At 45.3% G+C, this 17,863-nt stretch overlaps 1 protein-coding gene across 7 annotated transcripts in view; it reads left to right on the forward strand.

The window, feature by feature from the left end:
• Window positions 1-13,073: 13,073 nt before the first annotated feature.
• The window catches only part of TTC26 (tetratricopeptide repeat domain 26), a 50,685-nt gene continuing 45,895 nt past the window's right edge, over window positions 13,074-17,863 (forward strand). For 2 of the 7 annotated variants that reach the window (XM_045052824.1, XR_002153980.3), the window contains exons 1-2: window positions 13,075-14,148; window positions 14,655-14,792. In XM_045052824.1, the coding sequence (XP_044908759.1) occupies window positions 14,146-14,148; window positions 14,655-14,792 (141 nt within the window). In that variant the 5' untranslated portion in view covers window positions 13,075-14,145. Of the gene's footprint in view, window positions 14,149-14,654; window positions 14,824-17,863 lie in introns of those variants that run through there. The other 5 variants (XR_006594631.1, XM_011280575.4, XM_045052823.1 and 2 more) reach the window with 5 other exon arrangements.

Genomic DNA, 17,863 nt, shown 5'->3' on the forward strand with positions numbered 1-17,863 from the left:
GGAGGGTCAGAGAGAGGGACACACAGAATCTGAAACAGGCTCCAGGCTCTGAGCTGTCAGCACAGAGCCTGATGCGGGGCTCGAACTCACGGACTGCGAGATCATGACCTGAGCCGAAGTCGGACGCCTAACCGACTGAGCCACCCAGGCGCCCCTCCTTAGGATGGCTTTAATGTTAGACCTGCCTGACCTGTCGATGTGTCCGATAGGACCTAGCTTGTGATGGCCCATTCTGAACCCACGATCATTTGTTTTCTCTACCAGGGCCCGGTAGCAAGCTAGGAGCTGCTTTTTAGAAGGAGTGTAACTCTTCACCACAGTGGGTAGGAACTTGTTCCGTAATCCCAGGGGTCTACATTGTGATTCTACTGGGATGTGCCACCAATGCCACCCTTATTCCATCACTGACACCTCCAACACTGTAGGCTCTGCTCGATTATATAATCTGAACAGAAGGGCTGTTTGTATCACAGCCTGGACCTGCTGCAGAGCTCCTTCCTGCTCTGGGCCCACTCAAAGCCAACAGCTTTCCACGTAACCCAGTATGTGGGCAGCAGGACTGTTCTTAGGTATGAAATGTGTCTTCTCAAGAACCCAAAGATTCCTAACAGGCTTTGCGTTTCGTTTTTTCCAGGAAGGGATAGGAGATGTAGCAAGGCTTCTTTTTGGGGGGAGGAGATGTCCCAGCATGCTGGTTCGGTCCCCCAGAACCTTTGGTGAAGTGGCAGGTCACAAATCGTTGTAGGACTTATCTCCCGCTCTCTGGAGTGGGTACGTCATACCAAACCTCTAGCACAGTCTCCGCCTTTTCCTCCTCCTGCCTGAGCAGTACGGTATCATCGGTGAAATGGGTCAACGGGATGTTTGTGGGATGTCCAAACGTTCTGGTTCTCTTCAGACGATATCACAACGGAGGACTGAAGAGTGAACACAACCCCGTGGCAAAACAGGAAATACTTGCTATCCATTCCGTGGGGATATGAACTATTTCTGACCCTTTTTTGTTGAATGGGATAGAAAGAATGCATTTGCCAAATCAGTGGCCACAAACCACGCGCCTCAGGCTGCGTGGCTCTGGTCCAGCTAAGACACTACGTCTGGCACAACTGCTATTGACCAGGAGTACCTCCTTGCAAGAGTCCCTAGTCGTTCTCTAGGGTCCATCCAATTGCTGCAGGGTCAACACTGACAAGTGAAACAGACATATGACAGCGACAACATTTCTTCATCTTTTCAATATTTAAGAGTGGCACTAATCTCTGACACCCCCCCCCCCTCACCCCTGGAATGCAATGCTATTTTTGTGGTTACTCTATTGGCCTGGGGAAGGGGGCGGGCCAGGTGTGGTTTCAGCCGCTCTGCTTGGCCTTCCCTACTGTGATAACTCTCAGGCAACAGGACAAGGAGGTAATGGGATCCCAACTTCCAAGAATGTCAATCCCAACTGCACATTTGGGGATGAGGGAAATGACAACCAGTGAGTCCATGGACCCAGAGCACTCATCATAAGTTGGACTCTTTTCAGGAATCCATTCACTCCCGTTCTAACAGGGGGCCTTCACATCTCGGGGTATCAGTTGACCTCTGACCTCCTACACAACAGTCACCCAAATGTCTGGGTATCTCCTGTACGAATGTTGGCCAGAGTGACTCTATCTTTGGCTTGCCATCTTTTTTTTTTTTTTTTTTTTAATGTTTATTTATTTTTGAGAGAGCCGGGGAGGGACAGAGAGAAAGAGGGAGAGAGAGAGAACCCCAAGCAGGCTTTACACTGTCAGTGCGGAGCCCTGTGCAGGGCTCCATCTCATGAATTGGGAGATCATGACCTGAACTGAAATCGGACGCTCAACCGACTGAACCACCCAGGTGCCCCTTTGGCCCACCATCTTTACTATGCGAGCTCAATGGCCTCTCCAGCACTGCTTGTTCCCGCCCCCCTAAAGAATGATGCATATATTCTGTGATCATATCCTGCAAGGAGAGCCCTGGGAGATCTGTCATGGTCCCCAGCTCACTAATGGAGGTATAAACACGGACAACATAGTTGCCCCCTCCTGAAGCACTGTTAGGTATTAGTCATGTTAATGTATACACTTTGATTTTACGGCTATGCTCACCCTCACATCCCTCTCTTTATAAAATCCATCAACTAATTCTGAACTTTGCGGAGAAGAGCTGCTCAGCCTCTGATCGTCACCAGCCTGATCCCCCCCTGTCAGCAAGCTACCCTGAATAAAATTCTGCATAAACTGTATGGAGGTGCCTGCTTTGGTTTTTGGTCTCAAAGTGCTTTTTCAATTTGTAGGATACTGCATGGTTTCCTCCACTCTCTCACATTCCCTTTCCCCAGTGTTGTCATCCACATAAATGTTGTAGATCTCTTTGGGGGAAGGATTGGAGCCACTATTACAGTTCCTTCTCGCCACAGTGGGTTTTTTAAAATTTTTTTAAATGTTTGTTTTTGAGAGAGAGAGAGAGAGAGAAAAAAAACGACCAGGGGAGGGGCAGAGAGAGAGGAAGACACAGAATCCGAAGCAGGCTCCAGGCTCTGAGCTGTCAGCACAGAACTCGACACGGGGCTCGAACTCACGAACTGGCGAGATCATGACCTGAGCTGCAATTGGACGTTTTAACCAACTGAGCCACCCAGGTACGCTGGGTGTTTAGGTCCTTCTCCCTGGGGACCTGGCCACCTCTTCAGTCACTGGGTTCTGCGTCTGAACACTGGTTCAGGAATGGAAACCAGGTAAGGAATTGTGCATTTTTATTGGGGTCACTGTCTCTCTCATTGTCCTGCTCATTAATCCTTATTCTTTTTTTAGATTATACACAGGAAACAGTACTTTGCTGGCTACCCATCTACTTCCCTCGTTGGGAAATTTTGTTCTGTTCAAAATCTCTGAAGCTCTCCACAGGTCGGGGCTGCTGGCTGGCACTCTGAACTTACAAACCCCTGGCTTTTGCAGTTAAGGGCCATCATCCAGGGTCTACGGCATCAGGGTCCTCTCGTCCCCGTTGCTATCGGTGAGTCAAGTCCTAGGACAGCCTTTCCTCCCATCAGGTATGTCCTATGGGGAAAGCACCACAGAACTATCTCAGTGATGCTAGTGTCCCCCCTCATTGGTGATAAATGGGATTCCACTGGGCTGTTCTCTGAGCCCAGTCCCCTGGTGGATCTTCTGCTGGCCTAACATAATGTATCTATTCTACCATGCCCACTTTTCTGAATCTTTTAATCCTTTCATCTACTGTATGCCACAAAAATTCTGGCATCTCAATATCACTCTTCATGGGCTGTCGCCTTCCCAGGCTTCTAGGAGGCACTTGGAAGCAATGTTGCTCTACCCCTCGGGCCTTGCCAGGATGCTAACTCTTGTATCCCACAGACGGCTCCTATGTCAATGAATTCTCCCATATGCTTGATAGAAGAGTTTTCTCCGAACGGGAAGGTTGGAAATCAGAATAGATGGCTCATTTAAAAATTTTTTTTTTACTGTTTTTATTTATTTTTGAGGCAGAGAGAGACAGAGCATGAGCGGGGGAGGGGCAGAGACAGAGGGAGACACAGAATCCAAAACATGCTCCAGGCTCTGAGCTGTCAGCACAGAGCCCTACGCGGGGCTCGAACCCACGGAGTGTGAGATCATGACCTGAGCTGAAGTCGGACGCTCAACCGAGTGAGCCACCCAGGCGCTCAACCGAGTGAGCCACCCAGGCGCCCCAGATGGCTCATTTTAGAGGACTAACAAGGAAAGGGGACGAGAGGAGACGAGTGGGGAGGTGGCGGGAAAGGGGGAGGGAAGCGTGAGAAATTGTTCAGGTAGCCAGAGAGAGATTTTTTTGTTTGCTTGCTCATTTATTGCTGCTGTTTTACTAGAAGATCTGGGCAAATGTGAACACTTGGAAGAAATAAATCTGGGTAGAGCGCAGAGCTGCAGTTGCTGGGGCAAACTGGCCTGGTAGCAGGCTACAGGAGTCAGCTGAACCACCAGTCAGAGAGGGAAGCCCAAGGCAGCAAGAAGCCAGTTATGCTAAGTCATAGAAATTAAAAGTCCATAAACATCAGAGGGTTGAGTCAGATGGAATGTCCAAAGTCCACGGCAAACAGATGTTCCCCCGGAGTTGTGGGAAGTCACGGGAGGAGTCAGGCAGCCAGACAGGGGAGGGCAAAGGCAGGGAACAAGCCGAGGGGATTTCCCTCATTTGACTGAGCTGGGAAAGGATGGGGCTGCAGGTATTGGTGGAGTGAGAAGGGCCACTCTCCTCCGCGAGGACGAATTTACAGACTTTGCTTTGGTGGTGTTCAAATGAGGAACTTCAGGCTGCCAACCTTCACCTGGTAGCACTAGTCTGAAAGGGGAGGCAACAGGTAGGAGTGACCTAAGGGTGGGGCTGATTTGGTGACGGTGGCGTGATGTAGCAGGCTGACTCCCAGTGAGTCTCGCTTTCTGATGTTTGCACCTGTATGTCAACCCCTCCCACACCAAATAGGAGAGATCTGGTATCTCAACAGGATATTAAAGAAATGAGCCTGTGAATTCCAAGGGTACATCATAAAAAAAACTTTGTGACTTCCTCCTTGCTCTCTCTTCCATCACTCCCTCTGGGAAAGCCAGCTGTGACTTTGTGTGGACAATCGAGCAGCTCTATGGAGAGATCCCTGTGGCAGGGGACAAGGGCCTCCCACCAACAACCAGCACTAACTTGCCAGGCCAGTGGGTGGGTCACTTGGAATGGGATCCTTCAGCTCCCGTCAAGATGTTAGGCGACTACAGTCCAGCAGACAATTTGAATCTAACCTCAGGAAAAACTCTGAGCTAGAACCACCCGGTTGAGCTGCTCAGCAGAAACCACGTGTGGTAAGAATATTGATTGTTGGGGCACCTGGGTGGCTCAGTCGGTTAAGCAGCCGACTTCGGCTCAGGTCATGATCTCGCGGTCCGTGAGTTCGAGCCCCACGTCGGGCTCTGTGCTGACAGCTCAGAGCCTGGAGCCTGCTTCAGATTCTGTGTCTCCCTCTCTCTGACCCTCCCCTGTTCATGCTCTGTCTCTCCCTGTCTCAAAAATAAATAAAACGTTAAAAAAAAATTAAAAAAAAAAGTATTGATTGTAGGGGTGCCTGGATGGCTCCTTCAGTCAAGCATCTGAGTTCGGCTCGGGTCATGATCTCGAGGTCCGTGGGTTAGAGGTCTGTGGGTTCAAGCCCCGCATCGGGCTCTGTGCTGACAGATCAGAGCCTGAAGCCTGCTTTGGATTCTGTGTCTCCCTCTCTCTCTGCACCTCCCCTGCTCATGCTCTGTCTCTGTCTCTGTCTCTCTCTGTGTCTTAAAAATAAATAAACCTTAGAAAACATTAAAAAAAAAGTATCGATTGTAAAGCTGTTAAGTTTGGGGGTAAGTTGTTAGGAGGCAATGGATAATTAATATAATATACCCAAACACACAAAGTGACAAAAGTCCAAAACACAAAATAATGTGACTGTTTAGGGAAATCAGGTAGGTTATCAAGTCCAGAGGAAGACTGAAAGAATGGATTAAGTGAAGAGAGCAGATGAGAGGGACTGGGAAATAGAGCAGGTTATCGGGCTTGTGTAAGGCTGGACAGAGAACAAGGAACCTGAGATTTCTGAGACCTGTATGTACATTAGGTCAAGGCAGGACTGGCCATGGCAGGCAGAGAGAAACCCAGCACCGGGCATTATCTGGGTGGCCTTTCATGGCTTGGGCTTCCTCCTCGACTACTGTTTCCACCTGGGTTGCAACATGATTGAGGCTGTGCCGTGAACCACAAGGCACTGGGTGACGAGACCACCAGGCTCTAAGCGTTTACAATGTGTTATGTGCTTGAAATAACACGAAGGCTTAAACAAATGTGGCATGTCCATACAATGAAATATTATTCAGCCATTAAAACGGATGAAGTACTAATACATACGACAACACAGATGAGCCATGAAATCATGCTAAGTGAAAGGGGTGCCTGGCTGCCTCAGTCATAGAGCCCGCCACTCTTGATCTCAGGGTCTCAAGTCCGAGTCCCACATTGGGTGTAGAGTTTAATAAAAATAAAAATAAAAACAGATTTAAAAAAATATGAAACATGCTAAGTGAAAGAAGCCAAACATAAAGGGTTACATACCGCATGATTCCATTTAAATGACTAGGCAAATCCATACAGATAGAAAATAGATTAGTGGTTGCCAGGGGCTAGGGGAAAAAGGGAAATGGAGAGTGACTGTTAATGGGTACAGGTTTCTTTTTGGGGTGACTAAAATGTTCTAAAATTAGATAATGGTGATGTACAATTTTGGGAATATAATAAAAAAACCACTAAATCATAGGGGCGCCCCGGTGGCTCAGTGGGTTAAGCATCTGACTTCACCTCAGGTCATGATCTCACGGTCCGTGAGTTCGAGCCCCACGTCGGGCTCTGTGCTGACAGATCAGAGCCTGGAGCCTGTTTCAGATTCCCTGTCTCCCTGTCTCTCTGCCCCTCCCCTACATTCTTTCTCTTTCAAAAGTAAATAAACATTAAAAAAAAAAAAAAAAGATGTTAAATCACCTGCCCGGGTCACAACACTAAAGCAAGTGAGAGAGCCAAGAACTGAACCCAGGCAGTTCTCCTCAGGCTCCACACTTAACCCACTATGTTATCCCGCCTCTTGCTTATAAATGATCTCAGTGAGTCTTAAGCAAATCCGTGAGGTGGATTTTATTTCCTTTATTTACAGAAGGGAAAAAACTAAAATACATAGAGGTTAAGTAGCCTGCTCAAGTTCACACAGGTAAGAAGCAGGGGAGATAGAGTTTAAATCCAGGCCGTGCTGAGTCAAAAGCACACAATCTTGTGTCAACTTCAGTTCACGATCCTGCATTTCAGCAGCTGGCTGACATAGGGAGTTCCTTCTTTCAGGGATCACTGGATTGCAATGCCTGGTATCTTTCCTGTTTACATTTTATTATGTTTATGTTGCTTTCTAATTTTCCAGTTATCTCACCACCAAATAATTACATAAGCAATCGGAGGTTGAAATCTGTTTCTCTCTATTGTCACATAGAAAACGCCTCTTAGTTTTAACAGGTATAAATGCACGTTACCTTGTATGTTGAAATAAATATTGACTCCCATGTCTTTAACTCATTCCAGTTAAAACTTTGGCCATACTGAGGCACCTGGGTGGCTCAGTGGGTTAAGCATCTGACTTTCGATTTCGGCTCAGGTCATGATCTCACAGTTATGAGATTGAGCCCTGAGTCAGGCTCCTCGATGGGCATGGAACCTGCTTAAGATTCTCTCTTCTCTCTCTCTCTCTCTCTCTCTCTCTCTCTCTCTCTCTCTCCCCCCCCCCGACTTGTGTGTGTGTGTGTGTGTGTGTGTGTGTGTGCATGCGTGCTCTAGCTCTCTCTCTCAAAAAAAGAAAATTTGGCCATACAGAAGAATTTGGGGATTTTCAAATAGATGTCTCTTTTAAAATTTAGATTATGGAAATTTTCTTTTTAATTTTTATTTTTAAATGCTTTTTTTTTTTTTTTTTTTTTTTAGTTTAGAGAGGGAGAGAGGGATAGAGTGTGAGCTGGGGAAAGGGGCAGAGAGAGAGAGAGAGAGAGAGAGAGAGGGAATCTCAAGCAATCTTCATGCTTAGCGCAGAGTGATTATGGAGATTTCCCATACAAAAATATAAAGGTAAATACACACATGCTCATCACTTAATTTCAACAATTATTACCTATAGATTTTCTGTCATCTAGTTCTTCAATTTATTAGTAGTTCAGCCATGACTATATTATATTTCAGTACTGGTTGAATCACTTTTTTTTTTTTTTTTCATTTTTTTAAAAGTAGGCTCGGGGCGCCTGGGTGGCGCAGTCGGTTAAGCGTCCGACTTCAGCCAGGTCACGATCTCGCGGTCCGTGAGTTCGAGCCCCGCGTCGGGCTCTGGGCTGATGGCTCAGAGCCTGGAGCCTGTTTCCGATTCTGTGTCTCCCTCTCTCTCTGCCCCTCCCCCGTTCATGCTCTGTCTCTCTCTGTCCCAAAAATAAATAAATGTTGAAAAAAAAATTAAAAAAAATAAAATAAAAGTAGGCTCTATGTCCAATGTGGGCCTTAAACGCATGACCCTGAAATCAAGATTCACACACTGTACCCACTGAGCCAGTCAGGCATCCCTAAATCATTTATAAGAAAACAAAATGTTAATAGGTGTCATTTCTTGGGTATGTATTTATAGCTAATTTAAATTTTCTTCTTTTTAATTCTCAATATGTTCCAAAATTTCCGTGGTGAGTATGGAGCTTTTTTGTAATAAGAAAAATCAAGTTATTTTAAAATAATTGAAAAGCATATTTCTTTGAAGAGTATGTATTCAAATGCATAATCCTGGAGTCAACTTTCTCTTGCTTAGAAGAGTCAAAAAAGGTCCTTTCTCCATGAGCCCGTACAATTTAGTGCAGGGAGTGGAATAAAAAAATTTTTTTTTAAATATTTTAAAGTAATCTCAGCACCCAACATGGGCTCAAACTCACAACCCCGAAATTAAGAGTCACATGCTCTACTGACTGAGCCAGGCAGGAGCTCCTAGAATTTGGGGTTTTTTTTTTTTTTGGTGTATGTGTGTGTAAAATTTGGTTTTTAAAACATTCTCTTTTTAATTTTTCTTTAATTTTTTTTTTTAATTTTCATTTATTTTTTAGAGAGAGAGAGACAGAGCATGAGTGAGGGAGGGGCAGAGAGAGAGGGAGACACAGAATCCAAAACAGGCTCCAGGCTCCCAGCTGTCAGCACAGAGCCTGACGTAGGGCTTGAACTCACAAACCTTGAGATCGTGGCCTGAGCTGAAGTCAGACGCTCAACCAACTGAGCCACCCAGGCACCCCAATTTTTGTTTAATGTTTATTTATTTTTCAGAGAGAGAGAGAGATAGAGTGCAAGCAGGAGAGGGTGAAGAGAGAGGGAGACACAGAACCTGAAGCAGGCTCCAGAGCCCGACCAGGGGCTCAAACTCGTGAACCGTGAGATCATGACCTGAGCTGAAGTCGGATGCTAACTGACTGTGCCACCCAGGCGCCCCGGGTCTGAATTATTTTAAAAAACCGACCAAAAACCCAAAAAACACAGACCTAACAAGATGCAATTTACAGATCATAAAATTCACCTGTTTTAAGTGTACAATTCAGTGATTTTTAGTAAATTTGGACAGTCATACAACCGTCCTCACAGTGTGGATTATTCTTTCTAATCTCTCAGAAACTGCTGTTCTAATGCAACTACAATAAAGTTGCCAGTTCCAGCTTTGCCTCCTACGCATGCACCTAGCTTTTGTGTGTTTATGTTGTGATCTGTTTCACAACACCCTCGAATCAGCTGTAGTTGGGAATAACAGCTTCTTCTCAAGTACACCCAGAATGCCACGTTCTGCCCTTCGTCATTAAAGCTACAGCCCAAACAGCCGCTACGGGGATTTAGATGCTTAAAGAAGTATCCCAAACTGCTGGAAATCAGAGACTATTTCGATAGATTTGGCAAGATCTTCAGGATTGCTTATACCATTATTGGCAACACTACCCTTAGACCCTCTTGAGGGAAGCCCTGCTCTGGACTCTGGGTTCTGACTGCACCAGGTGTGAGGAGGCCATGGAGCCAAAGTTTGTTTTGTTTTTTAAGTTTATTTATTTATTTTTCTAAAAGCTTATTTACTTATTTTTTTTTTTTTGAGAGAGAAACAGAGCATGTGAGCAGGGCAGGGGCGGAGAGAATCCCAAGCAGGCTCCACACCGCCAGCACAGAGCCCCATGTAGGGCTCGAAACTACAAACTGGGAGATCATGACCAGAATCAAAGTCAAGAATCGGACGCTTAACTGACAGAGCTACCCAGGCGCTCTGGAGCCCTCTTCAGACTCCTTGCAGCCATCCTCACCCTGCTGTGGTGCCCAGGACTCTGAATTCCCTGCCCATACAACCCCAAACTTGTCTCCATACCTGCAGAGGTCTCTTCCCTGAGCCTATCCTGCCTTTAGGTCTGTCAGGGAGTGACAGCTGTCAGGAAAGCGGGTGACTACTGTTTGCATTGGTGGGCTGGGTGTCCACACACATGCACAAAGCCCCTCGGCGTAGGATGGAGCCTGGGTTGAGAGAAGGGCATGGGCTGGCACCCAGGGCTGGCTCTCTCTACACTGCCCCCTCCGGCAACAGAATTCTGGGAAGTCTGAGAATTCTAAATTGGAATCTGACTTCCTTCTATATTTGTCAAGATAGGAGGATAAAACATTTTAGCTAACAGTTTGCTAAATTGATTTAAGATTTTTCAATATTTAGAAATATGGTGTGTGGAGCTCTATTTGTACAATTTCATTTACATGAAATGTCCAGAATAGGCTAATCCGTAGAGACAGAAAATAGAATAGGGGCGCCTGGGTGGCTCAGTTGTTTTGAGGTTCCGACTTCCGCTCAGGCCATGACCTCGTGGTTCAAGAGTTCGAGCCCCACGTTTGCTGTCAGCACAGAGCCTGCTTCAGATCCTCTGTCCCCACCTCTCTTTGCCCTCCCCCCTCTTATTTAATGTTTTAAATAAAAGTTAAAAAAATACATATATTAGTGGTTGCCAGAGGCTAAGGTGAGGAGGGGAATGATGAATGACTGCTGATGGATATGGGGTTCCTTTTGGGGATGAAGAAAGCATTCTGGAATTTGATAATGGTAATAGATGCACAATTCTGTGAATACAGTTTTCCCCTGCTATCTGAACGTAGAGTGTTCCTATGAAACTTTTCCGAAGCTAAAACATCTTAAGGCAAAGAAGCAATTACTGTTAATTAATTAATTATTTTTTAAAGTTTTATTTATTTCAGTAATCTCCACACCCCATGTGGGGCTTGAACTCACGATCCTGAGGTCAAGAGTCGCAGGCATGCTCTTCTGACTGAGCCAGCCAGGCGCCCCCTACTGTTAATTTGCGCAGGGAAACTTTTGAGTGCTCCCAGATCCAAATAATCACCTCTCTGAGGCTTTTCTGATCCCTTAGGACACATTTTGCTAACAGAAGCACAAAATAAATTGAGATAAAGCACAGATGATCACAGACACAATTCGAAGCTCAGGTGGCTTGATGCTGAGATGCCGGGCGTGGTTCCGGGTAAAGGAGCTGGGTGGTGCCACTTTTGCTGCACTGGTGCATGCTGCCCTGCTTGTTGTGCAACAAATGTGGCATGCTCTATTTTGCTTTTCTTTATAAAAGTGAAAACCCTCTTCAGATTTCTTTTGGTTAGCAAAAACAGGTACCAATGTAGGGTTTTCATAAAAGTGAAGTGGCAAAACATGAACTTTTGAAAAGCAGGGGATACTTGTACTAAAAGTCAGTGAACAGGGGCGCCTGGGTGGCTCAGTCGGTTCAGCCTCCGACTTCTGCTCAGGTCATGATCTCACAGTTCCTGAGTGGGAGCCCCGTGTCGGGCTCTGTGCTGACAGCTCGGAGCCTGGAGCCTGCTTCGGATTCTGTGTCTCCCTCTCTCTCTGCCCCTCCCCTGCTCACGCTCTGTCTCTCTCTGTCTCAAACATTTTTTTTTAAAAAGTATGAATTTAGGAGCATGTGGGTGGCTCAGTCGGTTGAGCATCCAACTCTTGATTTCAGCTCAGGTCATGGGTCATGGGGTCGAACCCCATGTTGGGTTCTGTGCTGAAAAGTGGAATCTGTTAAAAATTCTCTATGCTCCCCTGTGCTGCTTGCTCTCTCTAAAATTAAAAAAAATAATAATAAATAAAAGGATGAGTTTAATATTTGGATGCTCTTGCAATAAGACTGTGGTAGGGTCCCCTCCCTAAAAAAAAAAAAAAAAAAAAAAGAAAAAGAAAGAAAAAACTCAAGGCAAACTGGATATATGCATACGTGACATCCCTCACGACCTTGTAACATGAAACCACTTAATCAGACTGCATGTTTGTGTGTTACCATATATGGGAAACAAAAAGTAAAAAACATATAAAAAAGCCAAGTCACGTGGTGTTCAGGGCTCACTTCTTTGGGTATGAACTCAACGAAGTTGTGCCAGCAGGAATAAAAGTTGCTTCCTGGAAAGAAAAGCCTGATGTCATGACTCTGTGCAAGAATCCTGCTACAAGACAATTACAAAAGTATGCAGACTTCTGTAAAGAAGCGCTGAAAATAATTGGTTCTTTTTGAATGTTTTTATTTGTTTTTGAGACAGAGCGTGAGCAGGGGAGGGGCAGAGAGAGAGGGAGACACAGAATCCGAAGCAGGCTCCAGGCTCTAAGCAGTCAGCACAGAGCCCGACACGGGGCTCAAACTCATGGACTGTGAGATCATGACCTGAGCTGAAGTCGGATGCTTAACCGACTGAGCCACCCAGGCGCCCCTGAAAAGCATTGTTTTAAACTCAACCAAAAGTAGAAATATTTCTAATATTTGGAACCAAAAGAATTACAAGTATAGTGGTGGTGAATTTTTGCATTTCTTAAGTCTATGTTCCTGTGTCTGAATATAAGGATACTTGTGTGTACATAAAAGTGTATGTATCTGTGAATTAGGGTATGTGGTCATTTACTTATTCTCCAAGTAACAGGCGGTGGGAGGCGGGGGCTGGAGCATGAGCAGGATGCAAAAGAATCTAGGAAACCATACCTGCCTCTATGATCTTATGGTATACATGAGTCTCTACAGGGCTGGTTATCTACAGTTGTATGTAATGTAATTCAACTATGCCACAACTATCTACACACTTGGGAATACTCCAGATGTTAGTTTCTTAGTTGGCTAATTCTCAGTACGAAACTGGGGATGCAAGCCCTCACAGACCCCACAGTTTAGACATACTGCTCCCAGCTGCCTCTGACCAGAGTCCGTAGTCCTTAGTTACTGTAAAAGAAACCTGTAAAAATGCCTCAGGAAATAATAGAAAGTTGCCGCCCCAAGTCTGTGGGATGCTGTTCTGCCTGACATAACAAACACAGTGTGTCATGTTCCCAAGGGAATTTTTTTTTTTTTTTTTTTTTTTTTTTTTTTTTTTTAGCTTAGCGATAGTTACAGAATGTAGAACTTTTGCCTTTGTACTCTAGAGATGACCTCACCAATGCAATCTGCCCGGAGCGTTTTGCAGTTCCAGGCCCCTAAACGCAGAACGACCAGGCCCCTGAAGCAGAACGACCACCTCACTACCATCGCACCGAAACCAGACGGAGACGCCAGAAGGGATAAGATGATCAAGAAAGGAATTGTCATAGATGACCTAATCCCTACTCAATCAGCATGAGCCAAGGCCCTGGGATCCTTACCCTGAATTTTCACCCTTTTAAAACCCTGCTTGTAAAGCACGGTTGGAGTTTGGGACTTTTGAGCATTCGCTCCCGCTTCTGGGTGGCGCCACAGCAATAAATAGCCTTTCTTCGACTGCGGAAGCTCCGTGTCGGTTGTTATTGGCTTGCCGCCCATCGAGCGGACGAAATGTCTGGTTTGGTTACGAAGGTTGCACTGGATGTCCTTTAAGATTGCTTCCAGCTCTAAATTCCACGATGCGGGGATTTCATCCGACGCATGCAGCCAGATTAATTCGGGTCAGGAGTAAAGTAGATAAATTAAGTCGTCCAACCAACATACATTTATTACAGTTCCGGATTATGTTTATCTATGTAAATAATAAACTATTTTGGTGAACTCCCGCCTGTAAACGCCAACTTCCTCGGTTCAGCGATTTTTTTCGAAGCTTCCCGGAGACCGGAGGCCGCAGATCACGTGCCAGTCAGCGCCGGGGGTTGCTATGGAACCCAACGCGGTCCAAATCGGAAGTGGTCCTTGAAAATGACTTTCCCAGGAAACTTATATTGGAAAAAGAATACCATTCTAATCCGCCTGTTCTTAAAATCAAGCCCTAGGTAGAGATACAAACGTTCACTCCCAGCACAGCAAACCCTGCCTCTCCTCCTGAGGGGAGAACTTCTCCTCCCGCAGCGGCAGCAGGGAGCGGAACCAAAAGGCGGAGGGCACGGGTTCCCCTGGGAGCTTTTCTGCGCGGCGAACCAGACCCCACCCCCCGCGGGGTTGCCGTGGAGACGGAGCCAGCGGTGTGGATGCAGAGAGGCGCTAAGGCTGGGCCTTTTCTGTCCGTCTGGGGAAGAGGCTTACCGAACCAACTCCCAAGATGGTTAGTGGCTCTGAACAATGAGGGAGGAGAACTTTGAGTCGATCCTAGGCCTGGAGATCGGAGGTTCCCAACACACTTCTGGGTTAAGTCTAGGAGTGTCAGCGGAGGATGATCTCCCTGCCCTACCCACGTTCTCACGGGAGACAGGGATGCGACTGTAAACACCTCGATGCTTTCTTCCCTCCCGCTTCTCCACTTCACGTCTAGGCTGCGCGTGGGATGGAAAGCAGACCAAGGGAAGACTGAGATGAGAGAAGCTGCGCCAAAGCATCTCCTACCCCGCTCTAATGAATTGATAAAGAAGATAACATGTAGTAGCTGTTGGGTTCAGCCCAAGTACAGGGGGATGGCCCTTTTAGTAAAATAGTTGTTACAAAGAGTTTGAATGGGCTTCCCTGGGGTTGGTTGTTAAGGACTTGACATGCGAATCCTGGAGCTGTTACTCCGAGTTTAAATCTGACCATCGGAATTGGATCATACAGCTGTCTTTGTTGCTTCTTTCACAGATGCTTTCAAGGGCCAAGCCTGCTGTAGGCGGGGACCTACCGCACGCTGACAAGAGAAAGAAGAAAGGTAGGAAGATTCCAAAACTAGAGGAGCTACTTTCACAAAGAGATTTCACTGGAGCTATTACCCTATTGGAGGTAATGTCCTAAGAAGATTGCTTCTTAGGAGGTGAATACCAGAATATGGATGAATGCTTGGGTGAACGCTGGTTTCGTTCCAACGTTGTGCTGTTGGAACAGGTGGATGCTTTGGGGGGGCGGGAGGCTTCCTATAAATCGAGTCTGGCACAGGTTCCAGATTCCGTATTAACGATAAACCTGATTAAAGATGAACTAACAAGATCGGCTTACTTCTTGAGGGACGCTTTTAATTATGTCTAGTCCCACTGATGGTGAATTCAGCTAAAACTCTGGAGGAACATTGGATACAGCATCAGTTCACACATTGTTTATCCCAACCCCTGACCAATTTATGATTTATTCCTCTTATATCTTATAAAATTTGAATCATTTGAATAATACTACGGTGCTTCATGCTTGTTGCCTAGAATACCATATCTTCAGAAAATATTTCAAATCTTTATGGCAGTACTTCTCAACTTTTTTTTTTAATTTTTTTTTCAACGTTTATTTATTTTTGCGACAGAGAGAGACAGAGCATGAACGGGGGAGGGGCAGAGAGAGAGGGAGACACAGAATCGGAAACAGGCTCCAGGCTCCGAGCCATCAGCCCAGAGCCTGATGCGGGGCTTGAACTCCCGGACCGCGAGATCGTGACCTGGCTGAAGTCGGACGCTTTAACCGACTGCGCCACCCAGGCGCCCCAGTACTTCTCATCTTCTAATACGCATCAGAATCACTTAGGGTACTTATTGAAACATACATTCCTCTACTCCTGCCTTAGGGGTTATGATTCTTTCTTTTTTTTTTTTTTAATGTTTATTTACTTATTTTTGAGAGCAGAGGAGGAGCAGAGAGAGAGGGGGAGAGAGAGAGAATATCATGCAGGCTCCATGCTCTGCACAGAGCCCATTGTGGGGCTCCATCTTACGAACTGTGAGGTCATGAGCTGAATCAAGAGTCAGATGCTTAACCGATTAAGCCACCCAGGCACCCCAGGGATTCTGATTCTTTACAATATGGTGCTGTTCAGGAACCTGCATTTTTGTCACGTAGCCCAAGTGCTTCTGACATAGATGATCCAAGGACACTACACCTTGAGAAACTGCTTTGTGGGAATCACATGTTATAGGAGAATGAAGGAGCACACCAAACAGTGAAGAGTTGAAGAGTTTTGACGGCATAGCCCAGTTGTGTTTTGCCAGTCATTTCTCCGGATTACTACTCCAGCTATCTTACTTATAATCTATCAACAATGATTGTTTTAGTGAGCTTTATGTATTTCTCAATCTTCCACGTGTGCTTTTATGTTTCTTACTAGCTCTGATATTGAGCATCTTGTTTGACTTTTTTGGTGTCAGCTTTCTCATCATTAAAGTGGGGAAGTTGACTTGGAAGGACCTTCTAGCTCTGTAAGTCAGTGGACTAAGTGGTAGGTATATGTCTAATTTTTGTCAGTCTCTATTTCTCTTCTCTCTTTTTATTTTTTTTATTTATTTATTTTTTCAAAAATTTTTTAACGTTTATTTATTTTTGAGACAGAGAGAGCATGAACAGGCGAGGGGCAGAGAGAGAGGGAGACACAGAATCGGAAGCAGGCTCCAGGCTCTGAGCCATCAGCCCAGAGCCCGACGCGGGGCTCGAACTCATGGACCGCGAGATCGTGACCTGAGCTGAAGTCGGACGCTCAACCAACTGAGCCACCCAGGCACCCCTCTCTTCTCTCTTTTTAGACCACAACCACATTTCCCTTACTGTGTAATCTTGCGCTACTTTCAGGTTGTCAGGGAGACTCTGCTCTGTGCTTACATTCTTAGGCAGCCTGTCAAGTGCCATGAGGTATGGGAATGGGAACTGCCATGGTTTGGGGTGAGGAAGTCTCATGAGCTTTTCTTTGGCTCCCGGTAATTCCTGGGACAAATTCAGGAAGACTCCAAATAAGAATGTCTTCAGACTTAAGGCACTGTACTCAAATCCACAGCATTTTGCGAAAAGAAGATTTCTAATGTATAGAATTAACTATAGGAGTAAGTTCTTACCCAGACCAGAAAGTATCATTGGATGTCTCCATCTTGTCACAGTCAAGGCACCCAATATTCTGTAGCAATGATCTACAGATATGTGTCGGCTCCCTATTTAGTTTTTTTATCCATGTTTTTGGTTTATCAGCCTGTAGAATGGAAAACTCTCACCTAACCATGGGAGTTCAGATTCCTCCTTCAAAAGCCTCATTCATTTCCTCGAAAACGGGACTTTTGTTGCCTGGGGAATTCACATATATTTTCTCCCAATGGACAAAAATGAGGCCAGGCTTCTGAATATCCTTAATTCTCACAGGTCATGGTAAACCTGTTCGAGGGTTACAGAACGATTTACTGATTCGCTCTCAGCAGAAGGTCATAACCTATCAAAGATATATGTGTGCACTAATGGGACAGGCTTGAAGTGTGAGTTTGAATGCATAGAGCATGGAGGGTGAGAACACAGGCGTTGGAGTCAGTGGGCTGTGACAGTCCCTGCTACTACCTTCTCTGGCTCTGGTAGCCTTGAGTTCACTGCTTAATCTCTAACTTTCAGTTATTTGGCGTTAGATACTTCACATAATTCTTGTGTTCCTTAATATGTCCCAGACATATTGGGATTCTGCTTGGGATTCTCTGTCTCCCTCTCTCTCTGCCCTTCCCTTGCATGTGCTCTCTCTCTCTCGCTCCCCAAAATAAATAAATAAATAAATAAATAAATAAATAAATAAACAAACAAACAAACATTTTTAAAAAAGAAGAAAAATGAACGTGAAATATTTGAAATTATGCATTTCTTTCAACTGGAAATATTAAGTGAACGAGAAATTTTCATCTTGTGAATATCTAAGAAATAATGTATCTGTGTTATAGTTTTCTTGGATAATATAGAAGTCAAACATTAAAATTCTTTTAATTCCTAACCTTGAAAAGAATTGGGAAGATCATGTGGCTATATATGTTGTTTCAGTATAGCCTGTTTCAGTTGCTATGTAACAATAATTGTTCCAGCCTTTTGATGATGCCTCACGAAATAAATAAAATTTAGATTCTGATAGTTATTGCAGC

This window comes from Felis catus, chromosome A2 (genome assembly GCF_018350175.1).
Source record: "Felis catus isolate Fca126 chromosome A2, F.catus_Fca126_mat1.0, whole genome shotgun sequence".
NCBI classification, from domain to species: domain Eukaryota; kingdom Metazoa; phylum Chordata; class Mammalia; order Carnivora; family Felidae; genus Felis; species Felis catus.